The 26,844-nt window shown below is 45.0% G+C and overlaps 1 protein-coding gene across 3 annotated transcripts in view; it reads left to right on the top strand.

Moving 5' to 3' along the window:
* The window catches only part of BRINP1 (BMP/retinoic acid inducible neural specific 1), a 186,133-nt gene extending 159,495 nt beyond the window's left edge, over positions 1-26,638 (top strand). For all 3 annotated transcript variants that reach the window (XM_067471892.1, XM_067471890.1, XM_067471891.1), the window contains exons 6-8: positions 8,267-8,503; positions 8,940-9,162; positions 24,943-26,638. In XM_067471892.1, the coding sequence (XP_067327993.1) occupies positions 8,267-8,503; positions 8,940-9,162; positions 24,943-26,083 (1,601 nt within the window). In that variant the 3' untranslated portion in view covers positions 26,084-26,638. The remainder of the gene's footprint in view (positions 1-8,266; positions 8,504-8,939; positions 9,163-24,942) is intronic.
* The last annotated feature ends 206 nt before the right edge of the window (positions 26,639-26,844 follow it).

Raw genomic sequence — 26,844 nt, 5'->3', positions numbered from 1 at the left:
TCATAAAAAAGTTTTACTTCTCAAAGAGAAAAATTGTCTCTCATGTTTATTTTCATTTTTACAAATTTTCTAGATAGTTATCGAGAGAGTCCCAATTTGTCCTCTTTAAAATATTACCTGTGTTTTTCTTCAACAAAAAAGTCAATTCACCCATACCTTTTATTTCTCTAATTTTCCCTATCCACTCTTCTTTTGGTGGAACTGATTCCTGTTTCCATTCTCTTGTGAAAACAATCCTGGCGGCTGTGGTCATATATGTAAAAAGTTTGTCTTCTTGTTCATTTAATTGTAAATCCATATCCGTAAACCCTAATAGATAATATTCTGGTTTTTTCACCAAACTTCTTTTTAAAATCTTTTGTGTTTCTTCATGTATCTTTGTCCAAAAATTAACTGTCATTTTACACATCCACCACATGTGGTAAAAGGATCCAAGTTGGTCCTTACATTTCCAACACTTGGGTGTGATCCTGGATTCATCTTTGAGCCTGGATCCCCAGGTTTCAGCGGTGACCAGGGGAGCATTTGCACAGCTCAGGCTCGTGCGCCAGCTGCGCCCATACCTCGGGAAGTCTGACTTGGCCACGGTAGTACACGCTCTGGTCACATCCCGCCTTGACTACTGCAATGCTCTCTACGTGGGGCTGCCCTTGAAGACGGCCCGGAAGCTTCAGCTAGTCCAGCGCGCGGCAGCCATGTTACTAACAGGAGCTGGATGCAGGGAGCACACAACGCCCTTGTTGTTCCAGCTCCACTGGCTGCCGATTTGCTACCGGGCCCAATTCAAGGTGCTGGTGCTGGCCTACAAAGCCCTAAACGGTTCCGGCCCAAAATACCTTTCTGACCGCATCTCGGCCTATGAGCCCACGAGGACCTTGAGATCGTCTGGGGAGGCCCTTCTCTCGATCCCGCCTGCCTCACAGGCACGCCTGGCGGGGACGAGGGATAGGGCCTTCTCGGTGGTGGCCCCCCGGCTGTGGAACACCCTCCCTGTAGACATCAGACAGGCGCCCTCCCTTATGACATTCCGCAAAAGACTAAAGACATGGTTATTTGAGAAGGCGTTTGACTAAGTGCTACAACAATTGGCAATGATGACTGGAACGGAATTTGGATAACGAGATTGGTTTATGATTCTACGATGAGACGGCACGGATGATTTAGTGTAATTGTATTGTTGATAGTTATGTTGATATTATTGTTGTGATATTCCCTTATTGTAAACTGTTTTTATATGTTGTACACCGCCGTGAGTCGCCCTAGGGCTGAGAACGGCGGTCAACAAATGCAGTAAATAAAATAAATAAATAAACTTGTCCGAGACTGTTTTATACATTTTAGCGAATTGTTTTGGTGTAGTATACCATCTGTGGAACATTTTTATCCAGTTTTCTTTTAAGTCTATTGCATAGATATATTTTAATTTTCTCTTCCACATTTGCTCCCATTCCCTCATTTGGATTGGTCTTCTTAGATTTTGAGCCCATTTTATCATACACTCTTTAACCTGTTCTTTTTCGGTCAGCCAGTAAAGTAATATATTGTAAATATTGAATATTATTTTCTTTTCCATTTTTAATATCCTATCCCATATTACTTCTTCCCAACAGAAGCCTAGCTTTTTATCTTGATTATAATACTCTTTAATTTGCATATAATGTAGCCATGTGAGATTTGTAAACTTCTGTTTTAACTCCTCGTAAGTCTTAATAGTATTTGTACTCTTATTTAACAAGTCTCTATACGTTGGCCATCTTCGCCAACCTAAAAGTCTTTGCTGATGTGCTTCCATCGGGGAGATCCATAAAGGTGTTTTGGAGTTGAGATGTTGTTTGTATTTTTGCCAGACTCCCAACAGCGACGCTCTGACAAAGTAATTACCAACATTATTTTCCTTCGTCCCCCTCTCATACCACAAGTAGGCATGCCAGCCTACTCTTAAATCATTTCCTTCTATGTTTTATGTCAGCCCCAGCTGCTGCCAACCTAGCAGTTTGAAAAGATGCAAATGTGAGTAGGTCAATAGGTACCGCTCCGGCAGAACGGTAAGGCTCTCCATGCAGTCATGCCGGCCACATGACCTTGGAGGTGTCTATGGACAACACCGGCTCTTCAGCTTAGAAACGGACATTAGTACCAACCCCCAGAGTCAGACACGACTGAGCTTAATGTCAAGGAAAAACCTTTACCTACCTATGATAGAACCAATTAGGAAATGACATTTATAATCCAAATTGTGTTACATAGTGAATTAGGTGCCACCTCTATGCGGATGACACACAACTCTATTACTCATTTCCACCCAATTCCAAGGAGGCCTCTCAGGAGCTGGACGGGTGCCTGGCCGCTGTGTCTATCTGGATGAGGAGGAACAAGCTGAAGATCAATCCTGACAAGACAGAGGTCCTTCTGGCCGATCGCAAACCTGACCGGGGTATAGGGTGGCAACCTGTGTTGGACGGGGTTACACTCCCCCTGAAGTCACAGGTCCGCAGTTTGGGAGTCCTCCTGGACTCATCGCTTTCGCTTGAGGCTCAGGCGTTGGCGGTGTCTGGGAGGGCTTTCGCACAATTAAGACTCATGCGCCAACTGCGACTGTACCTCGCGAAGGCTGATGTGGCCGGGGTGGTCCATGCCTTGGTCACCTCTAGGTTGGATTACTGTAATGCGCTCTACATAAGGCTGCCCTTGAAAACGGCTCGGAAATTCCAACTGGTCCAACGGGCAGCAGCCAGGATGTTAATTGGGGCTCCTTACAGAGAGAGGTCAACCCTCCTGTTCAAGGAGCTCCACTGGCTGCCGTTTACTTACCGAGCCCAATTCAAGGTGCAGGTGCTTACCTACAAAGCCCTGAACAGTTTGGGATCATCCTACCTGCGTGACTGCATCTCCGTCTATGAACCCACGCGTTCTCTTTGTTCATCTGGAGAGGCCCTGCTCGTGATCCCACCTGCGTCACAAGCGCGGTTGGTGGGGACACGAGACAGGGCCTTTTCCGTGGTGGCTCCCCGACTCTGGAATACCCTTCCCAAAGATCTTAGACAGGCCCCTACATTGGCAGTCTTCAGAAAGAACTTGAAGACCTGGCTGTTCCGATGTGCCTTCCCAGAATAGGAAATCTCCAATACCAAGTCTCATAAGCACTTTATTAAATTAAGGTTGCTGCACACTGCACACTGTACTTGCCCTATTAGCCTTATAGTCCACCTGTCACACCAGCACTTTTTAACCCTTGTACCCATTGCTCTGGCCCGGCCCAGTTTTATTTCGTCTTAGTGCATTGTTTATTACTTGTTGTTTAGTTTGCTTAATTGTTTTTAATTTGCCTTAGGTTTTGTATTGTCGTATTGTGTGTTTGAGGCCTCGGCCTTTGTAAGCCGCATCGAGTCCTTTGGGAGATGCTAGCGGGGTACAAATAAAGTTTAATAATAATAATTATGTTTGTCACAAGTCCTCATGTGCGATGCCTCCCCTCAAAACCAAAACTGTTGCCTTAGGTGTGATGGAAGACACCTCATGTTGCTACTGAGATCTCAGAGATCTCGCCTTCATATAACAGTAAGCCTCCATAAACATATGTATATCTTATAGAGGTAGGGTATGGATAAGACCACTGCTGTCCTCTTTTCTCTGTCTGCCTTGGCCCCTGTGGATTCTTCCTTCCTTTATCCTTCCACTCCAGTAAGCTGTCAGTATTAGATAAGCACAGTCCAGAACTGCAACAACACAAGCAGATGGGCAATTGACCTGCCCACCTTTGTTATGCCATGTTTCAACGGAACTGCTGGCGCTTTGGGATCCTTTACCTGCCAGTCCGAAATCCCACATCTCAACAGCATAGCCAGATGAAAGCAGGTTGGGGTTCTCAGCAAGGAACTCTGTCCCTTTGCTCCTTGCCACAGTCATCCTCATGTGCATTGGAAACTGAGTCTGACAGGCAGAACTTATCAGGTACAAAGAAACAGCTGGGAATACTCCATGGGCCTCGGGCTTTCTGATGCAAAGCCGCAGATATGGGTACAGCAGAAAAACAACTCGCTGTGCTTTTCCTCCAAGATTTGCACGTGCTCACCCACTGGAAAAGGGAGACCAAGTCTCCCCTTGTTGACCTTGAAAATCCCACCTTCTCTCCCACTTCGGAATCCATGATGCAAGTGGAACTGACAAAACCAGGGCAGCTGTGTTCACTTCTGCATTCATTCAATCCTCGCTGCATGCTGGGAAAGCCCCGTGGCTGTTCACACTTTCCTTACAGTGCAGGAAGAACAGGATTGCCTCCTTGGCTGATTTTGATCCTGTCCTTTCCCGCAGTCGGCGTGCCCTCACCCTCCCGACTCTGCAATTTAGTCCAAACTGTAAAGGAAGGATTCAGGCCTCCCCAAATTAGTATCAGTGCTTTGGATAGTTCTCAAATTCAGACTGAAACCCTGAATGCATTTCCTGCACAACCAAGGAATACTCATCTTTCAGAAGCATGGAGTAATGAAATGGTGCTTAAAATGCTTTCAATATTTATTTATTTATGACATTTATATGCCGCCCTTCTCACCCTGAAGGGGACTAAAAGCGGTTTTCAAGATACATATACATAGAATATATTATGTTATTAGCATAGTACAATATCAGTATTAGTATATTACTATATTGTACATTATCCGCATAATCAAAGCCATGGTATTCCCTGTAGTAACCTACGGATGTGAGAGCTGGACCTTAGGGAAGGCTGAGCAAAGGAAGAGAGATGCTTTTGAACTGTGGTGTTGGAGGAAAGTGCTGAGAGTGCCTTGGACTGCGAGAAGATCCAACCAGTCCATCCTCCAGGAAATAAAGCCTGGCTGCTCATTGGAGGGAAGGATACTAGAGACAAAGTTGAAGTACTTTGGCCACATCATGAGGAGACAGCAAAGCCTAGAGAAGACAATTATGCTGGGGAAAGTGGAAGGCAAAAGGAAGAGGGGCCGACCAAGGGCAAGATGGATGGATGGCATCCTTGAAGTGACTGGACTGACCTTGAAGGAGCTGGGGGTGGTGACAGCTGACAGGGAGCTCTGGCGTGGGCTGGTCCATGAGGTCACGAAGAGTCGGAGACGACTGAACGAATGAACAACAACAAAATACCATTATATTGTAATATTATTGATAATATGACATTTAATATAAAATATATAATTATAATATTGTATTACATTATAATATTATACATATTATATGTATATACAATATATTATATTATATTATTAGCATAACATAGGAGACAAGGTGGAACTGTCTTCCTGGCCCCCACTCTGGCCCAGAGCAGCAGTTGGTGCTGGGGAGAGGTGCTCTGAACCAATGACATTGGTAGGAGACAAGGTGGAACTGTCTTCTGGCCCCCTCTCTCTTCACTCTGGCCCAGAGCAGCAGTTGGTACTGGGGAGAGGAGCTCCCAACTGATGACATGTACAGGAGACAAGGTGGAACTGCTTTCCTGGCCCCCTCTCTCTTCACTCTGGCCCAGAGCAGCAGTTGGTGCTGGGGAGAGGAGCTCCCAACTGATGACATGTACAGGAGACAAGGTGGAACTGCTTTCCTGGCCCCCTCTCTCTTCACTCTGTCCCAAAGTAGCAGTTGGTGCTGGGGAGAGAAGCTCCCAACTGATGACATAGGCAGGAGACAAGGTGGAACTGTCTTCCTGCCCCCCTCTCTCTTCATTCTGGCCCAGAGTAGCAGTTGGTACTGGGGAGAGGGGCTCTGAACCAATGATATAGGCAGAAGACAAGGTGGAACTGTCTTCCTGGCCCCCTCTCTCTTCACTCTGGCCCAGAGTATCAGTTGGTGCTGAGGGGAGGGGTCCCCAACTGATGACATATGCAGGAGACAAGGTGGAACTGTCCCCTGGCCCCCTCTCTCTTCACTCTGGCCCAGAGTAGCAGTTGGTGCTGGGGGAGGGGGGCTCCCAACTGATGACACAGGCAGGAGACAAGGTGGAACTGTCTTCTGGCCCCCTCTCTCTTGACTCTGACCCAGAGCAGCAGCTGGTGCTGAGGAGAGGAGCTCCCAACTGATGACATAGGCAGGAGACATGGTGGAACTGTCTTCTGGCCCCCTCTTTCTTCACTCTGGCCCAGAGCAACAGTTGGTGCTCGAGGGGCGGGGAGGGTCTCCCAACTGATAACATGTGCAGGAGACAAGGTGGAACTGTCTTCTGGCCCCCTCTCTCTTCACTCTGGCAGCAGTTGGTGCTGGGGAGAGGGGCTTCCAACTAATGACATAGGCAGGAGACAAGATGGAACTTCACTCTGGCACAGAACAGCAGTTGGTGCTCGAGGGGCGGGGTGGCTCCTCTGACCCAGAGGAATCAAGCCAAGTCAAGACTTGGCTTTTTGACCAAGCATTTGCAAGTACATTGTGATTGACCAATGTTTTCAGTAAGGGGACGCTAATGATATATGTTTGTTATTCATCTTGCTATGGTTTTATAAAATTTTAATGTTTTCAATTGTATTTTATGGTCTTGGTACCAACTGTGAACCGTCCCGAGTCACCTTTGGGCTGAGAGGGATGGTATATAAATATAGTAAGTAAGTAAGTAAGTAAACAAATAAATAAAGAATTTATAAAATGAAAAAAAGTTAGGGTAGGAGTACAGAAGAAGAAATATGCTTCTGATAATTCTACATAGGTACATGTTGAGCAACCTTTATCCAGAAATCCTAAATACTCCAAAATTTGAAATTGCCCACATTGGTGATATTACAACAGCCTTGCTTTCTGATGCACAGACTTTGTTCCCTGTGAAAAATTATCTTCCAGCTAGAATCACAAAGTGTAGATGAGACACACAAGAATGTTGTGTTCAGGCTTGCCTAGCTCTGCATCTGCGAGATATCCCTTTCTATACATAAATGAAAATATTGTTATTCCAAAATCCGAAAAAAAAATCTGAAATCCGAAACTCTTCTCATTCCAAGCATTTCACATGACAGATACTTAGCCCGTAACAACAAGTAATTGCAGAGAGTTATCACTGAGACAAAATGACTTTCTTCCTTGCACTGTTTAAATAAATCTCTGACAGTCATTGAGACTAACCTCAAGACAAGCAAGTGACTTTGTTGTCAGTGAATAGTAAATCTAAACTTGAGATGTAAAGGTGGACCTTATCCCCCAATAGTAGTCCATAACTTCCAATTGCTCCTTTAAAGTTTAGATTAAACACCAAAATGGATTCACCACTATATTGGCATGGAACTTTTCAGTCACTATTAAAATGTATTGTCGAAGGCTTTCATGGCCGGAATCACTGGGCTGCTGTAGGTCTTTCGGGCTATATGGCCATGTTCTAGAAGCATTCTCTTCTGACATTTCATGTGCTGGTACGGCTGTACCAGGAGCTCCAACTTTGCTTTGTATTAACTGTTTGCTTGCAGTTCAAGGTTCCTGGGACTCTGCAGATAGGTAGCTTCCTCTGGTTGCAGTCATAGGGCAGGCTTCCTGTCCATCATCATTAAGTTTGGTTCCGCCCCTTGTTCAGGGCAATTGGGAAGGGAAGGGAGCCATTTTTAGTTAGTCTTCGCAAGGAAAGCTAATGTACAGGATGTGTGCAAGCTTCGCTTGTACAAAAGCTTCAACCCTTAAGACTTTCTGGGGGAAAACAGTCTTAAGAGCATCCAAGACTTTCTGGGGGAGAACAGTCTTAAGAGTCTCTAAAGATTTCCAGGAAAACAGCCCTAAAGACCAAAGAACTCCAGCTGGAGAATATCTAAACCTTTACTGGTAGGTCCACTCAGTGCTTCGAGACGCAGTTCAACCCGGTAGCAGAGCCCACATCAGTAAGGGTTAGATTACAGTGAGCCTGGGAGAAGTTAAAAAGGGGATTTTCCTTTAAAGTAAAGAAGAAGTTATCGAAGACTTGCCTGTCCTTCGTGGGCAAGATTAGGAAGCCCCCAGTTGCATTAAAGCCTGGAATCATTTGTTTAACTTTACTGAAGACAAGAGAAGTTTCTGTTTGATTGTTCATTAATAAAGGACTATGTTGTACTTCACAAGCCATCTAAAGACTATTTGTGGAGGAAAACCTCTGAGAACTTCTCCTCAGCCCCCCTGGCTTCCCGCTGGGCAAAGGTTGAATGTTCTATTCTAAAGGAAATTCTTTACAGGCCCAGAACATTTCGCCTGCATCTATGGCAAGCATCCTCAGAGGTTGTGAGGTCTATTAAAATGCATTGCATGTCTCACCTGTAGACTTTATTTCTGTTGTTTCCTTTTCTCCCTTTTTCCTCTCTAGGTCTCCAGGTCATCTTCCCTCAGTACTTACAAGAGAAATTTGTGCAGTCGGCATTGAGTTACATCATGTGCAATGGAGAGGGAGAATATATTTGCCAAGACAGCCAGTGTGGTTGCCAGTGTGCTGAAGAATTCCCACAATGCAATTGCCCCATCACCGACATTCAGATCATGGAGTACACATTGGCCAACATGGCAAAGTCTTGGACAGAGGCGTACAAAGATCTAGAGAACTCAGGTAATGATGGGAGAAGGAGGGAAAGGGCCTCCTGTCTACTAGACTTGCGCATAATTTCATTTTTTAATTCGTATTTCGGATCAAATTCGTTAAATTAGTGCATATAACATGATATTAGAAACATGCAGGAAAGGTGGGGGGAATTTAGAAATTGAAACACTCAACACTCATTTTTGTTCAGATTCTGTAACATTCGGATGTTTCCCAAAGTCAGTTTAACTTTGAGTATAGCGTTAAACAACTTTGGCAAATACCCAGGCTGCTTGCTGATGTTTGGGCCGATTGCCATAAGGAAGACCGGACTACAGATAATGGCCGGGAGACTGAGAACACACCAAGCTTAAAAATTTAGTTTGGGAAGGCAAGTCCATATTGCACTCCTCTTCCCCAGCCAAAGAATCTCCACTTGATTGTGTCTATATTCATGTTTTCCCAGATGAATTTAAATCTTTCATGAAAAGGCTACCTAGCAACCATTTCCTGACCATTGGAAGCATCCACCAGCACTGGGGGAATGATTGGGATCTTCAGAACCGGTACAAACTCCTACAGAGTTCCATGGAGATCCAGCGCCAGAAGATCCAACGCACTGCCCGCAAGCTTTTCGGCCTCAGCATCCGCTGTCGACACAACCCTAACCACCAGCTGCCTCGAGAAAGGTATCCGCATCCTTCATTTAGTTGTCCTTGTGTATAAAAAGTTGGCTGTGACACAAGATAACGCTGAAAAAGCATTCCTTCCCAGATAACCTCAGAGCTCAATATTGTGAATTACCAGGTTTTTATACATTGGGATATCTTAGTTTTAAGGTGAAAAGCACATATCTGCTTATTAGATGAATTAGGAAACAGCTGGTTTTCCCTGTATTAGGCAGTAAGAACACCTAAAGCTTCAGAGAGCTTCTGTTCAACCATTTCAAAGCTTCTTGCTTGAGCGGTGATGGCACAATCATCAGCATAGATGAAACTTTCTGTCACTTCTGGCAGTGGCTGTAAATTATATCTTGGACATTCCTATCTCATCCAGTGTTTTATCATTTTATGTATATTTGGCCTGCCCATTGTGATTGATTTTTCACCTTATTACTTTGTACTGTTTTATTTACTTTTATGTTTTACTTATTTTATCGTGATTATATTTTTTGGTGTTCTGTATTTTTGCTGTTATGTATTACCGAGCTTGGCCTCATGTAAGCCGCCCGAGTCCCCTTTGGGGGGATGGTGGTGGGGTATAAATAAAGTTTATTATTAAATGTTAAATATTGATGGTGCAAGCACTCTCGTCTGAGTCAGGCCGTTCATTTGTTTCCACCATCAGTTTCTATGGCCTTGGAAATCAACAAAAAAGCTCCTGTTTTGTAGCAGATTTCCTATACAACGGGTGCCATTATAGTCCTTTGTGATATTATAATTTTTCCTCAGGAGAAGATGATGATTTACGGTATCATAAGCTGCTGACAGGTCTATGAAGACAGCTCTTGTAATCTGCTGAAATTGATCCAATGAGTCTACTCTAAAAGATTCCAGTCCTTGCCAAAACAAGTACGGTCAACAGCTTGAGCTGTTGTTGGACTGCAACTCTCAATATGTCTTTGCTTGCCAAGGTCGGTGAGCATTGTAGTCCAACACTCTTTGGAGGCCTACACTTTGCCTACTCTTGTTGTTCATTCGTTCAATAGTTTCCGACTCTCCATGACCTCATGGACAAGCCCACGCCAGAGCTCCCTGTCAGCCGTCACCCCCAGCTCCTTCAAGGTCAATCCAGTCACTTCAAGGATCCCAGCCATCCATCTTGCCTTTGGTTGGCCCCTCTTCCTTTTTCCTTCCATTTTCCCCAGCATCATTCTCTTCTCTAAGCTTTCCTTTCTTCTCATGATGTGTACTTCATCTTTGCCTCTACTATCCTTCCCTCCAATGAGCAGTCGGACTTTATTTCCTGAAGTATGGAGTGATTGGATCTTCTCACAATCCAAGGCGCTCTCAGAACTTTCATCCAACACCACAGTTCAAAAGCATCTCTCTTCCTTCGCTCAACCTGCCCTAAGGTCCAGCTCTCACATTCGTAGGTGACTATGGGGAATACCATTGCTGTAACTATGTGGATCTTTGTTGCCAGTGTGATGTCTCTACTCTTCACTATCTTATCAAGATTGGTCATTGCTCTCCTCCCAAGAAGTAAGTGTCTCCTGATTTCCTGGCTGCACTTTGCGTCTGCAGTAATCTTTGCTCCTAGAAATACAAAGTCTGTCACTGCCTCCACGTTTTCTCCCTCTTTTACCCAGTTGTCAATCATTCTTGTTGCCGTAATCTTGGGTTTTTTATGTTTATCTGCAACCCAGCTTTTACACTTTCTTCTTTCGCCTTGATTAGAAGGCTCCTCGGCTCCTCCTTGCTTTCAGCCATCAAAGTGGTATCATCTGCATATTTAAGGTTGTTAATGTTTCTTTCAGCAATTTTCACCCCTGCTTTGCATTCATCAAGCCCCGCACATTGCATGATGTGTTCTGCATACAAGTTGAATAGGTTGTGTGAGAGTATACAACCCTGCCGTATGCCTTTCCCAATCTTGAACCAGTCTGTTGTTCCACGGTCAGTTCTGACTGTTGCTACTTGGTCCTTGTACAGATTCCTCAGGAGAGAGACAAGGTGGCTTGGGATGCCCATCCCACCAAGAACTTGCCACAATTTATTATGATCCACATAGTTAAAGGCTTTAGAATAGCCAATGAAGCAGAAATAGATGTTTTTCTGAAACTCCCTGCCTTTCTCCATTATCCAGCAGATATTGGTAATTTGGTCTCTCGTTCCTCTGCCTTTTCTGAACCCAGCTTGTCCATCTGGCAACTCTCTCTCCATGTATTGCTGGAGTCTTCCTTGCAGGATCTTGAGCATTCCCTTCCTGGCATGAGAAATAAGGGCCACTGTACGAAAGTTTGAGCATTCTTTAGCATTTCCCTTTTTTGATATGGGGTTATAAGTTGATTTTTCCCAGTCTGATGGCCATTCTTGTTTTTTTCCATATTTGCTGGCATATGGCATGCATCACCTTGACAGTATCATCTTTCAAGATTTTAAACAGTTCAGCTGGGATCCCGTCGTCTCCTGCTGCCTTGTTGTTAGCAATGCTTCTTAAAGCCCATTCAACCTCACTCCTCAGGATGTCTGGTTCAAATTCACTCACCACACCGTCAAAACTATCCTCAATATTATTATCCTTCCTTTATTTATTTATTTATTTATTTAGAGCGCTTCTACCCCACCCTTCTCAACCCCCTAGCGGGGACTTAGGGCAGCTTACAAAAGGCACAATTTGATGCCTAACAGTTCACAAAATACAATAAACAAAATACAATATAACAACAAGAATTATAACTAGTTAAAACAATCAAATTAATACAATAGCAGCAATAAAATCATCTTGGGGTCAACGTTCGCCAATTCATAAATCCATTGTCCATCCAGCATTATCATAGTCAGGTTCTTGTGGGGGGGTTTTCGGGCTATAGGGCCATGTTCTAGAGGCATTTCTCCTGACGTTTTGCCTGCATCTATGGCAAGCATCCTCAGAGGTAGTGAGGTCTGTTTCGAACAGACCTCACTACCTCTGAGGATGCTTGCCATAGATGCAGGCGAAACGTCAGGAGAAATGCCTCTAGAACATGGCCCTATAGCCCAAAAAAACCCACAAGAACCTAGTGATTCCAGCCATGAAAGCCTTCGACAATACATTATCATAGTCCTTTCCTACTCTGGTCGTCATTGTCCTTTATCCATCTGCCAGCTTACCCAAAGGCCTGGTCAAATATCCAGGCTTTTAACTTCCTTCTGAAAGAGAGGAGGGATGTTGATGACCTAATTTCCCCGGGGAGTGAATTCCACAGGCGAGGGACCACCACCGAGAAGGCCCTGTCCCTCGTCCCCACCAGTCTCACTTGTGATAAAGGTGGGGCCGAGAGCAGGGCCTCCCCAGAGGTGGGACGTAGAAGGAGAGATGTTCTGTATAGTCTCACCACCTTCTCTTGATCTCTTCAGCTTCTGTTAGGTCCCTGCCATCTTTGTTTCTTATCATGCCAATTTTTGCCTGAAATTTACCTCCAATGTTTCTAATTTTCTGGAAGAGGTCTCTTGTCCTTCCTATTCTGTTGTCTTCTTCCACTGCCATGTATTGCTTGTTTAAAAATAGTTCCTTATCTTTTCTGGCTAACCTCTGGAATTGTGCATTTAATTGGGCATATATTCCCTTGTCACTGTTTACTTTTGCCTTTCTCCTTTTTTGGGCTACTTCCAGTGTCTCAGCAAACCATTTTGCTTTCTTGCTTTTCTTCTTCTTTGGGTCGTACTTCGTTGCCACCTTCTGAACAATGTCACAGACTTGTCTACTCTTAACAAAACTGGCTCTGGTGGGGTGGGAGTCTATGCTGTGAAGACAAGATTAGGATGAAGGGAAAAAAAACCACGCATATATTTGATTCATCAGCTTAGAAATAAGAGCTTTTGGAGGAGGCACCTAGCATCTCTCCAGTCAAGCATACTCCAAAGCTTTTAGATAAATATGTCTTTAGCATTCCACTTCTATTTGGGGAAAGGACGCGGAGCGGGGGGAGTGAAGTCACCGAAGCAGAAAGACAGTCTCCAGCGAATGCTATCAAATCTGGGTGAGATGGGACAAAATGCATGATGGCAGCTGAGTTTTTAAATGAGTGATGTGCCTGAACTGTTTAAGTCAACACCACCAGGCATATTAGCATTTTCCCCTCGTGTTTGTCATTCTGTATTTCTAGCTAATGGGGCAGAGGGAGGGGTTCCCTGGGAAGGGAACAAGAGAGCGAGAAAGCAAAGACGGTGGCCTAGAAAACCCTTCTTGGATAGAGATCTGGGATTCTCTCTCTCTTTTTCTTTATTTTTTCTTCTCTTTCCCCTTCTTCTTCTTCTTCTTCTTCTTTGAGAGAGAGAGAGAGAAAGAAAGGGGAAATATGTCATATCTATGATCCATCCACTGTTAACGAAGATGGAGATAAGGCTTCAGTACTGGGCACCGTCCTGTTCAACATCTTTATTAATGACTTAGTTCAGTGTTTCTCAACCTGGGGTCCCCAGATGTTTTTGGTCTTCTACTCCCAGAAATCCTAACAGCTGGTAAACTGGCTGGGATTTCTGGGAGTCGAAGTTTAAGATCTTCTGGGGAGGCCCTGCTCTCGACCCCGCCACTGTCACAAGTGAGGTTGGCAGGGACGAGGAGCAGGGCCTTCTCGGTGGTGGCCCCCCACCTGTGGAACTCACTCCCCGGGGAGATTAGATCAACGACTTCCCTTCTGGCGTTCAGGAAAAAACTGAAGACCTGGGTATGGGACCAAGCCTTTGGACACTCTGGCAACTAAATTAAGGATCTGACGATAGACAAGGACAAATGGAATGGAATGGATATATGGACTCTGAACCTCGAGCATGAGATTGTTTTGATATTTTATTATGTATGGATGTTTTTAATTTAACTGTTGAATTGCTTTTTGTACTTTGTATTGCTTGTCAATTGATTTAGGCATCTAATTGTGCCTCCTCTGTAAGCCGCCCTGAGTCCCCCTCGGGGTGAGAAGGGCGAGGTATAAGTAAGTGAAATAAATAAATAAATAAATTGTAGGCCAAAAACATCTGAGGACCCCAGGTTGAGAACCACTGACTTAGATGAAGGGTTAAAAGGCAGGATCATCAAGTTTGCAGACAACACCAAATTGGGAGGGATAGCCAAGACTCCAGAAGACATGAGTAGAATTCAAAACCATCTTAACAGATTAGAGAGATGACTGGTCAAAACTAACAAAATAAAGTTCAGCAGTGACAAATGCAAGATACTCCACTTAGGCAGAAAAAAATGAAATGCAAAGATACAGAATGGGGGACAATGCCTGGCTCGAGAGCAGTACGTGTGAAAAGGATCTTGGAGTCCTCGTGGACAACAAGTTAAACATGAGCCAACAATGTGATGCGCCAGCAAAAAAAGCCAATGGGATTTTGTCCTGCATCAATAGGATTCTAGTGTCTAGATCCAGGGAAGTCATGCTACCCATGCTCTATTCTGCCTTGGTTAGACCATATCTGGAATACTGTGTCCAATTCTGGGCACAGTTGAAGGGAGATGTTGACAAGCTGGAATGTGTCCAGAGGAGAGTTATTGTTATTATTATTATTATTTTCTTTATTTCTTTATTTACGACATTTATATGTTGCCCTTCTCACCCCTAAGGAGATTCAGAGCGGCTTACAAGGTGTGTGTGTGTGTGTGTATACACACACACACATACATCAAATATATTAAATTATTAGCATAATACAATATCAGTATTATATATTACTACATTGTACTCCATCATTATATTGTAATATTATTAGTGATATTACATTTAATATAAAATATATAATTATAATATTTCGATCAACAAGCTCAGCAGCTCAGTGCTTTAACCACTTCGCCACCCGGGGCTCCGTATATACATATAGTATTTATAATATTATAAATTAGTTAAATTAGCCTCCCCACATAAGTGATACCTAAATTTCCTACTTGACATGTGCAAATGTCTTTCAAGCTGCAAAGCTCAACAGCAAGTTAGACAAATGGTCGGGAGCTTACTCTGACCCAGGCTGGCTTCAAACTCATGACCTTTTGATCAGTAGTGATTTTAATGTAGCTGACTCGCAACCAGCTGTGCCACAACCCGATCCACACCCTAGTTGGTTAGTTCCAACTAGGGCTGACCCACTTAAGCAATGGGTCCACATTTAGGTGGTTTCATCCCAGGATACAGCAAGCATAAGCAGAGGCGGCCCTAGGTAATTTTCAATGGTAAGCAAACAGTATTTCCCCTCCCCCCCAACCAATCATTGATATATATTTTCTGTTCATCGTGGGAGTTCTGTGTGCCATATTTGGTTCAATTCCATCATTGCTCTTTGATTGTAGGTGAACTATACATCCCAGTAACTACAACTCGCATATGTCAAGGTCTACTTTCCCCCAAGAGCGCCTCAAGAGTGTCCCTGGGCAAAATCAACTATACTGTAAATGCTTACTTTGCGTAATGGGTTGCCGAGGCTTCCCCCGGACTGCTAGGGCTTGACCGCCACTCCGCATCTGTGCCCCTGGCAAAAAAAAAGTGTACCGCGACCGCTTACTTTGCGTAATGGATGAGCCGCCCCTGAGCATAAGTTAAGGATGAACCCCTAGCAGATAGGAACTGAATGTTGTCTGTCACTACAGCTTTAGGAATCCAGACTGAACTTCATTCTCCCTCCCCCAAAACACATGTCCAGATCTCCAGTATCTGCCACATGTCCAGCATGATTTGACTGAATACCCCTTGAACAAAATTAGACCCAGAATGGACCCATACCGGGGCAATTTTGGCTGTGCGAAAGCCCCAACCGAGAAAGCAGCACTTAATATGAGCCACCGACTTTGAAAAGATGGAGTGGTTATATTAACAGCAGGACGCTCTCTGTCCCGTTCACAAAAGGTCTAATAGAAATAGTATGTTCTATATTCAATTATAGCCTGGAGGAACGTGCTGACACTCAGCTGCCCTTCTGAAAATGAAGCAGAATGGAGCCGAATGCAGAAAGTTGTGTTCAGTCGGTGTGGGTGACACAGAAAGGTTTCCAAAATGAAAGCTTTCTCCGGCCGTTGATTACTCTGACTCAAGCAACTCCCGAATTTGTTTTTGCACCAAGCAGAGCAAATGAAGTTAGTACAAGGAAAAGGAGAGGTGACTCAAGTAATAATAGAATCCTCCTCCTCTTCTTCCTCCTCCTCCTCCTCTTCTTCTTGGGTGGTGATATATTGTTTGCCTCAAGGAGGGCCACTCAGCTCCAGAGAGTGATAGATTTAAGACCTTTGATCTGGCAGAGCGATTTATGGGGTGGCAACGGTAGGGTGATTGTTTCTGCAGAAATGTGGGGGCAGCTAATGAAAATAGATGAGAAAATGGCAAACGGCAGCACGAGTCAAGTCAGATCCAATTTTCAAAGCAGCCAGGATCGAAATTATTGCTAGATTCAGCTAGGACTGTATTCTAAAGCCACCCGGCATTTTCCTTCGTTTCTCTTTCCACTACCTCTCAGAGAATAAAATTGTGTTTGCCCACAGGTCGTCCTGTAAGCCGTTCTGTTGCTAGGTTCGTGTGGGTTTTTTCGGCCTATAGCGCCATGTTCTAGAGGCATTTCTCCTGACGTTTCGCCTGCATCTATGGCAAGCATCCTCAGAGGTAGTGAGGTCTGTTGGAAATAGGACAATGGGTTTATATATCTGTGGAATGGCTGGGGTGGGGCAAGGAGCTCTTCCATGCAGCTGTGGACAAGTCTACATAGGGACCACCAAACGCAGCATTGCCCAGACACGCATCAAGGAACATGAAAGGCACTGCAGACTCCTTCAACCAGAGAAGTCAGCCATAGCAGAGCACCTGATGAACCAGCCTGGACACAGCATAGTATTTGAGAACACAGAAATGCTGACCACACCAACAACCACCATGTCAGACTACACAGAGAAGCCATTGAAATCCACAAGCATGTGGACAATTTCAACAGAAAGGAAGAGACCATGAAAATGAACAAAATCTGGCTACCAGTATTAAAAAACTCTAAAATTACAACAGCTAAACAACAGAGAGGAAAAAACCAGGCACAGATTAACACCTCCCAGCAACAGATTTTCCCAGGCTCAGGCAGGCCTTCAAATGCTAATGAAGGTGATCAGCTAAACATTGACACCTAATTGCAGCAGGGAAGAGCTCCTTGCCCCACCCCAGCCATTCCACAGATATATAAACCCATTGTCCTAATTCCAACAGACCTCACAACCTCTGAGGATGCTTGCCATAGATGCAGGCGAAACGTCAGGAGAAATGCCTCTAGAACATGGCTCTATAGCCCGAAAAAACCCACAAGAACCTAATTATTTATTTTATTATTTATTAACTTTATTTGTACCCCGCTACCATCTCCCCAAGGGACTTGGTGCGGCTTACATGAGGCCGAGCCCAAACACAACAATACAAGCAATAAAACATCAATACAAGCAATTAAAAACATAGACAATAAAATACACAACATTATCAAAAAAGCAACACATAATTAAAGCCGTGGGAAGGCCAAATGTAGAGTTAAAATTGGAAATAATGCTGGGACATGAACGAAAGGGGATACTGATGTTTGTGGAGGGCATACAAGCAGACTCGGGGAAATGTAAAATGCTTTGGAGGACAAAGTGCTATGGGATCATTATTCCGGTAAGGCACACTGGAACAGTCACGTCTTCAAGTTCCTCCTGAAGACTGCCAGAGTTGGAGCCTGTCTGATATCTTTAGGGAGTGAGTTCCAGAGTTGAGAGGCCACCACCGAAAAGGCCCTCTCTCTCGTCCCCACCAAACGCGCCTGCGATGCTGGTGGGATCGAGAGCAGGGCCTCTCTGGAAGATCAAAGGGATCATGTGGGTTCGTATACAGAGATGCGATCACGTAGGTAGGCGGGTCCCAAATCGTTCAGGGCTTTATAGGTAAGAACCTGAACCTTGAATTGGGTCCAGTAGATGAATGGCAGCCAGTGGAGCTCCTTGAACAGGAGGTTTGACCTCTCCCTGTAAGGAGCCCCAGTTAACAACCTGGCTGCCGCCCGTTGGATCATCTGAAATTTCCAGGCCGTTTTCAAGGGCAGCCCCATGTAGAGTGCATTGCAGTAATCCAGTCTAGGAGGGCCTTTGCACAATTAAGACTCATGCGCCAGCTGTGATCGTACCTCATGAAGGCGGATCTGGCCAGGGTGGTCCATGCCTTAATCACCTCCAGATTGGACTACTGTAATGCACTCTACGTGGGACTGCCCTTAAAAATGGCCCGGAAATTCCAATTGGTACAACGGGCGGCAGCCAGGTTACTAACTGGAGTGACATACAAGGAGCGGTCAACCCTCCTGTTTAAGGAGCTCCACTGGCTGCCATTCATTTTCCAGTCCCAATTCAAGTACAGGTTCTTACCTACAAAGCCCTGAATGGTTTGGGACCCGCTTACCTGCGTGACCGCATTTCTGTATACAAACCCGCATGATCTCTTTGATCATCTGGAGAGGCCCTGCTCACGCTCCTGCCTCTTTCATAGGCACGATTGGTGGGGACGAGTGAGAGGGCCTTCTTGGTGGTGGCCCCTCGACTCTGGAACTCACTTCTCAGAGACATCAGACATGCCCCAACTCTGGCAGTCTTTAGGAGGAGCTTGATGGTCTTTGGTGAACCCTCTGAAGCTTCCTCGAGACCCCCCAGGGTTGAGAAACACTTCCACGGTGGAAGCATCTATCCTGTTGTATTCCTGATTCCCTAGACTTTGAGGACAGTATCTCAGGAAAGAGGCTTTCCATCCTGCCAGATTAGTTTTTCTGATCTTCCACATGAGAGTATGAGCGAGAGACGAGGAGAGCTTGTAAAATATTCCCTTTGCCTTCAGCTAAATGTGCACTAGTAAACCATTATTGGCACAGAATAGGCGGTGGAATCTGCAGTGTTAGCCATTGTTGATATAGCTTTGTTGCTGGGCTTGTTCTGCTAAACAGTATTTATAGATTCCAGTGTGTTTCCCCCCCCCTCCTCTCACCCCCTCCCAAGTTATGTCTGACTTCCTTTTAACTTGCTGAGAAGTGGCGAGAGACGTTCTCAGATTCAGAATGAGCAAGATGTGCTAATAGTCCTTTCTCGCTTTCAAAGCTATGGCAAGCATGCAACTGCTGATTTGTTTTCTTGTGTGTTGTCACTGTTGTTGTTGTCTCCTTCCTCCTTTCTTGCCCTCCTTCTGAGCACCATTAGACATTATGGAACCCACAGGCTGGAAAAATAATGGGAGTTGGCCCATATTTCTTGTGCCATGTGCATCTTGTGTTGCTAATTGTGGACACAATGAAATACAAGATCGTTCTCACTTAGTTGTTGGTGCTTGTCAGGGGATAAAATGCAGTACATTGAAATGTCAGCTCCAAACTATGAAGGGTACAGTAGAAAGCAAGTCTCCTTTTTTTACTTTCCCTCTTTCACCTTCCTTCTCTTTCTCCTTTCTCCTTTACTGGGTCCAGTTGTAATCCCCAGATGCCTTCACTGTGTCCAGTTGTGATTCCCAGGTTGTGTCGGTCAGCTTTCGTATGATATTATTGCTAGCATATTATTATGGGTCCGACTGAAATTAGAATTATATGGGGCAACAGCTTGGTCATGAAGGAACACTAGGATTTCTGTTCCTCCCCTAGTTAGGAGCATCCAGAAACACATCCACATTATCTAGTTTCCTTATCTAGTTTCTGGATCTAGATAAGGAAGAACATCAGACCACAAACACTAGGATTTTTGTTCCTCCCCTAGTTAGGAGCATTGGTCATGAAGGAAGCAGGTGGATGTGTTTCTGGATCTAACCTAGATGAGGAAGACCATCAGACTACAAGCACTAGGATTTCTGTTCCTCCCCTAGTTAGGAGCATTGGTTATGAAGGAAGCAGGTGGACATGTTTCTGGATCTAACCTAGACGAGGAAGAACATCAGACTACAAACACTAGGTCTTCTGTTCCTCCCCTAGTTAGGAGTATTGGTCATGAAGGAAGCAGGTGGACATGTTTCTGGATCTAACCTATTCAAGGAAGACCATCAGACTACAAACACTAGGATTTCTGTTCCTCCCCTAGTTAGGAGCATCCAGAAACACGCCCACCTTATCTAGTTTCCTTATCTAGTTTCTGGATCTAAACTAGATAAGGAAGAACATCAGACCACAAACACTAGGATTTCTATTCCTCCCCTAGTTAGGAGCATTGGTCATGAAGGAAGCAGATGGACATGTTTCTGGATCTAACCTAGACAAGGAAGAACATTAGACTACAAACACTAGGATTTCTGTTCCTCCCCTAGTTAGGCGCATTGGTCATGAAGGAAGTAAGTGGACATGTTTCTGGATCTAACCTAGATGAGGAAGAACATCAGACTACAAACACTAGGATTTCTGTTCCTCCCCTAGATAGGAGCATCGGTCATGAAGGAAGCAGGTGGACATGTTTCTGGATCTAACCTAGACGAGGAAGGCCATCAGACTACAAGCACTAGGATTCTGTTACTCCCCTAGTTAGGAGCATTGGTCATGAAGGAAGCAGATGGACGTGTTTCTAGATCTAACCTAGACGAGGAAGAACATCAGACTACAAACACTAGGATTTCTGTTTCTCCCCTAGTTAGGAGCATTGGTCATGAAGGAAGCAGGTGGGCATGTTTCTGGATCTAACCTAGACGAGGAAGAACACCAGACTACAAACACTAGGATTTCTATTCCTCCCTTAGTTAGAAGCATTGATGGATACCCAAATCTCCTGTGTCAGAGCCAATAGTGAGGAGAGGAACTAAGAATCAAAGTGTGCATTGAAAGCATAGATGAGTAGTTATGCACCAGATGTCCACTTGCACAAGCTTAATATGAGCATGTCCATTGATCATTATCTCTCTTGCCCTGCCTATAGCTCTGGCTCTGTCTGTCCATCTGTCCGCTCATTCTCCTCCACCCCTTCCTCCTTCCTCTCTTTGTCTCTGGTTCCCTCTCTCTCCATCCCGCTCTTTTTATCTCAGATTTTTCCTTGTTCCTCCATGCCCATTGTGTCATTTCTAATTCTGCCTTTGATCCGGCACACAACCTAATGATTATTCAGAGGTCAAGCCAGACGGGTGCTGCAAATTTGACTAATCTGACTCTGGGAGCTGTGCCTGTAATCACTCCCTCCCATCTACAGGAATGGCATCCTAATTTCTCATTAGCAAGTGCCATCTCGGCAAAATACTGAGCAGACTGTGCCTTTGGGGAACAATGGTGGACTTCATAATGCAGCAAGGGGAAAATGAAGCAGGGAAATATATAATGGGGGTGGGAAAGAACTGCCACAGGCCAAAATCCACCTTGATTGTCATGGACTGCTTGTATAATATACTGCTGTTGTTAGGCCTGCAACAATAGCCCCAGATTCATCGATTCATAAGAGTTGGAAGAAACCTCATAGGTTTCGTAACCATTTTGGTACTAATATCGGAGAGTAGTCCCTGGTCCAAGTGGTCCCTGGTAAATTGGCCCCTGATCAATTGGTTCCTGGTCAAAGTTGTCCCTGTTCAAGTGGTCCCTGGTCAGTTGGTCCCTGGTCAAAGTGTTCCCTTGTCAAAGTAGTAACTAGTCAAAGTGCTCCCTTGTCAAAGTAGTAGCTGGTCAAAGTGCTCCCTTGACAAAGTAGTAACTGGTCAAAGTGCTCCCTTGTCGTAGTAGCTGGTCAAAGTGCTCCCTTGACAAAGTAGTAACTGGTCAAAGTGCTCCCTTGTAAAAGTAGTAGCTGGTCAAAGTGCTCCCTTGTCAAAGTAGTAACTGGTCAAAGTGCTCCCTTGTCAGAGTAGTAGCTGGTCAAAGTGTTCCCTTGTCAAAGTAGTAACTGGTCAAAGTGCTCCCTTGTCAAAGTAGTAACTGGTCAAAGTGCTCCCTTGTCAAAGTAGTAGCTGGTCAAAGTGCTCCCTTGTCAAAGTAGTAACTGGTCAAAGTGCTCCCTTGTCAGAGTAGGAGCTGGTCAAAGTGTTCCCTTGTCAAAGTAGTAACTGGTCAAAGTGCTCCCTTGTCAAAGTAGTAGCTGGTCAAAGTGCTCCCTTGACAAAGTAGTAACTGGTCAAAATGCTCCCTTGTCAAAGTAGTAGCTGGTCAAAGTGCTCCCTTGACAAAGTAGTAACTGGTCAAAGTGCTCCCTTGTCAAAGTAGTAGCTGGTCAAAGTGCTCCCTTGTCAAAGTAGTAACTGGTCAAAGTGCTCCCTTGTCAGAGTAGTAGCTGGTCAAAGTGTTCCCTTGTCAAAGTAGTAACTGGTCAAAGTGCTCCCTTGTCAAAGTAGTAGCTGGTCAAAGTGCTCCCTTGACAAAGTAGTAACTGGTCAAAGTGCTCCCTTGTCAAAGTAGTAGCTGGTCAAAGTGCTCCCTTGACAAAGTAGTAACTGGTCAAAGTGCTCCCTTGTCAAAGTAGTAGCTGGTCAAAGTGCTCCCTTGTCAAAGTAGTAACTGGTCAAAGTGCTCCCTTGTCAGAGTAGTAGCTGGTCAAAGTGTTCCCTTGTCAAAGTAGTAACTGGTCAAAGTGCTCCCTTGTCAAAGTAGTAGCTGGTCAAAGTGCTCCCTTGTCAAAGTAGTAACTGGTCAAAGTGCTCCCTTGTCGTAGTAGCTGGTCAAAGTGCTCCCTTGACAAAGTAGTAACTGGTCAAAGTGCTCCCTTGTCAAAGTAGTAGCTGGTCAAAGTGCTCCCTTGTCAAAGTAGTAACTGGTCAAAGTGCTCCCTTGTCAGAGTAGTAGCTGGTCAAAGTGTTCCCTTGTCAAAGTAGTAACTGGTCAAAGTGCTCCCTTGTCAAAGTAGTAGCTGGTCAAAGTGCTCCCTTGACAAAGTAGTAACTGGTCAAAATGCTCCCTTGTCAAAGTAGTAGCTGGTCAAAGTGCTCCCTTGACAAAGTAGTAACTGGTCAAAGTGCTCCCTTGTCAAAGTAGTAGCTGGTCAAAGTGCTCCCTTGTCAAAGTAGTAACTGGTCAAAGTGCTCCCTTGTCAGAGTAGTAGCTGGTCAAAGTGTTCCCTTGTCAAAGTAGTAACTGGTCAAAGTGCTCCCTTGTCAAAGTAGTAGCTGGTCAAAGTGCTCCCTTGACAAAGTAGTAACTGGTCAAAGTGCTCCCTTGTCAAAGTAGTAGCTGGTCAAAGTGCTCCCTTGTCAAAGTAGTAGCTGGTCAAAGTGCTCCCTTGTCAAAGTAGTAACTGGTCAAAGTGCTCCCTTGTCAAAGTAGTAGCTGGTCAAAGTGCTCCCTTGTCAAAGTAGTAACTGGTCAAAGTGCTCCCTTGTCAGAGTAGTAGCTGGTCAAAGTGTTCCCTTGTCAAAGTAGTAACTGGTCAAAGTGCTCCCTTGTCAAAGTAGTAGCTGGTCAAAGTGCTCCCTTGTCAAAGTAGTAACTGGTCAAAGTGCTCCCTTGTCAAAGTAGCAACTGGTCAAAGTGCTCCCTTGTCAAAGTAGTAACTGGTCAAAGTGCTCCCTTGTCAAAGTAGTAACTGGTCAAAGTGCTCCCTTGTCAGAGTAGTAGCTGGTCAAAGTGCTCCCTTGTCAAAGTAGTAACTGGTCAAAGTGCTCCCTTGTCAGAGTAGTAGCTGGTCAAAGTGCTCCCTTGTCAAAGTAGCAACTGGTCAAAGTGCTCCCTTGTCAAAGTAGTAACTGGTCAAACTGCTCCCTTGTCAAAGTAGTAACTGGTCAAAGTGCTCCCTTGTCAAAGTAGCAACTGGTCAAAGTGCTCCCTTGTCAAAGTAGTAGCTGGTCAAAGTGCTCCCTTGACAAAGTAGTAACTGGTCAAAGTGCTCCCTTGTCAAAGTAGTAGCTGGTCAAAGTGCTCCCTTGTCAAAGTAGTAACTGGTCAAAGTGCTCCCTTGTCAGAGTAGTAGCTGGTCAAAGTGTTCCCTTGTCAAAGTAGTAACTGGTCAAAGTGCTCCCTTGTCAAAGTAGTAGCTGGTCAAAGTGCTCCCTTGTCAAAGTAGTAACTGGTCAAAGTGCTCCCTTGTCAAAGTAGCAACTGGTCAAAGTGCTCCCTTGTCAAAGTAGTAACTGGTCAAAGTGCTCCCTTGTCAAAGTAGTAACTGGTCAAACTGCTCCCTTGTCAAAGTAGTAACTGGTCAAACTGCTCCCTTTTCAAAGTAGTAACTGATCAAAGTGGTCCTTTGTGAAAGGGACCACGGCTCAAGTTGCCCCTGTTCATGTGGTCCCTGGTCAAAGTGGCCCCTGGTCAATTGGTCCCAGGCCAAGTGGTCCATGGTCAAAGTGGTCCCTGTTCAAGTAGTCCTTGGTCAATTGGTTCCTGGTCAAGTTGTCTCTGGTCAAAGTGGGCCTTGTTCAAGTGGTCCCTGGCCAATAGCTCCCTGATCAAAGTGATCCCTGGTCACTTGGTCCCTGCTCAAGATGGTCCCTGTTCAAGTGGTCCCTGTTCAAGTGGTCTCTGGTCAAAGTGGTCACTGGTGAAGTGCTCCCTGATCAAAGTGGTTGTTGGTTGATTGGTCCCTGATCAAGTGGTCTCTTGTCAAAGTGGTCCCTGTACAAGTGGTGCCTGTTCAATTGGTCCCTGGTCAAGTGGTCCATGGTCAAAATGGTCCCTGGTCAAAGTGGTCTCTGGTCAAAAAAAATGTTGGGAATCACTGGTTTAAACCAATATGCTAAAGCAGGGCTATAAATCATGCAGCCTCTAGATGTTGTTGAACTTTAGGTTCCAACAGCCCTTGCTAATGGGATGGTATGTTGGGAGTAGCAACCAATCACAACTAGAGGGTCTCATGTTCTAAATTCTGTTTAGAGCCCACCCTTTTAGACTTGACCTGATGATTTACTTTCTTGTTTTCAGAACAATACAGCAGTGGCTATCCAGGGTCCAGTCTCTCCTCTATTGTAACGAGAATGGGTTCTGGGGCACCTTCTTGGAAAGCCAACGGAGCTGTGTCTGCCATGGAAGCACCAGCCTGTGCCAGCGTCCCATCCCTTGCATCATCGGAGGCAACAACAGCTGTGCCATGTGCAGCCTGGCCAACATTTCCCTCTGCGGCTCATGCAACAAGGGCTACCGTCTCTCTCGGGGTCGCTGCGAGCCCCAGAATGTGGACTCTGAACGGAGTGAGCAGTTCATCAGCTTTGAGACAGACTTGGACTTCCAGGACTTGGAGCTGAAGTACCTCCTTCAGAAGATGGACTCTCGCTTGTATGTGCACACCACTTTCATCAGCAATGAGATCCGCTTGGACACTTTCTTTGACCCCAGGTGGCGTAAGCGCATGTCCCTCACCTTAAAGAGCAACAAGAATCGGATGGACTTCATCCACATGGTGATTGGCATCTCCATGCGCATCTGCCAAGCACGCAACACCACCTTGGATCCCCTGTTCTACGTCTATGTCAACCCTTTCAGCGGGAGCCACTCCGAAGGTTGGAACATGCCCTTTGGGGAATTTGGTTACCCTCGTTGGGAGAAAGTTCGCCTGCAGAACAGCCAGTGCTACAACTGGACACTATTGTTGGGAAACCGGTGGAAAACCTTTTTTGAGACTGTTCACATCTACCTACGCAGCCGGAGCCGGCTCTCCACTATGATGCGCAATGAGACTGGTCAAGGACCCGTGGATCTGTCTGACCCCAACAAGCGCCTGTTCTACATCAAGATATCAGACATCCAAGTGTTTGGATACAGCTTGCGTTTCAATGCCGACCTCTTGCGCAGTGCCGTACAGCAGGTCAACCAATCCTACACACAAGGTGGCCAGTTCTACTCCTCATCCTCCGTCATGTTACTGCTGTTGGATATACGGGACCGAATCAACAGACTGGCACCTCCGGTAGCACCAGGGAAGCCCCAGCTGGATCTTTTCTCCTGTATGCTGAAGCACCGCCTGAAACTGACCAACAGTGAGATCATCCGAGTGAATCATGCGCTGGATCTCTACAACACCGAAATCCTCAAACAGTCTGACCAAATGACAGCCAAACTCTGCTAACCCTGACTTTTGTGTACTTACGTACTACTGGACTCACTTTTGCTGTAAAAAAATCAACAAAACAATACACACACACACAAACACAAAACCACACAACAACATTTGAAAAACAAAAACGAAGATGAAAGAAAAAAAGAGATTTAAAACAAATATGAAAAAAAATGTAAAATGTAATTAATATACAAAAGGGGTGGGAGGAGGAAGAGGATGACGTCTGTCGGAGAATAGAAAGAAAGCTATTCCATGAGCCATGTTGAAGTGTTGGGCATGTTCTGTTATTCTCCCAAATAGTCATAACACGAGACTTCTTTGGGTAGGATCCAGAGATAGCCGAGATGGGTGGGTGGGGGACAAATCAGAAGGATGCAGAAATCGGTGTTTTATGAGATTTCCTGTATTTAATTGTAAAGATTTCAGCTATGCAGGTGCCAAAAAGAGAGAAGACGGAAAGAGACAGAGAGAGAAATAGAATGAATTCTGTGTACAGATACAAAGAGTCGCCATTTCTCCGAGGAGGAGTTAATGGCCAAAGATAAAAGATATTTCTTTTGTGAAGTGTCATGGCAGATTTATTCTGAATCATTTCCCTCACCCTGGTTGGACTTGGTCAATTGAAAGGAAGAGACCAGTAATTATCTGGTTCGGAATATGGGTTTACCCAGCTCGGAATAGCTGGATGTGCTATGAATTGAATGCTGTTTCCTTGCATAGCCTTTCTACACCTTCAAACATGGATGCAGCTTCAGTTTCACAGTTCTATC

This window comes from Anolis sagrei, chromosome 11 (assembly GCF_037176765.1).
Source record: "Anolis sagrei isolate rAnoSag1 chromosome 11, rAnoSag1.mat, whole genome shotgun sequence".
Lineage (NCBI taxonomy): Eukaryota > Metazoa > Chordata > Lepidosauria > Squamata > Dactyloidae > Anolis > Anolis sagrei.
This window is presented reverse-complemented; position numbering and strand designations above follow the sequence as displayed.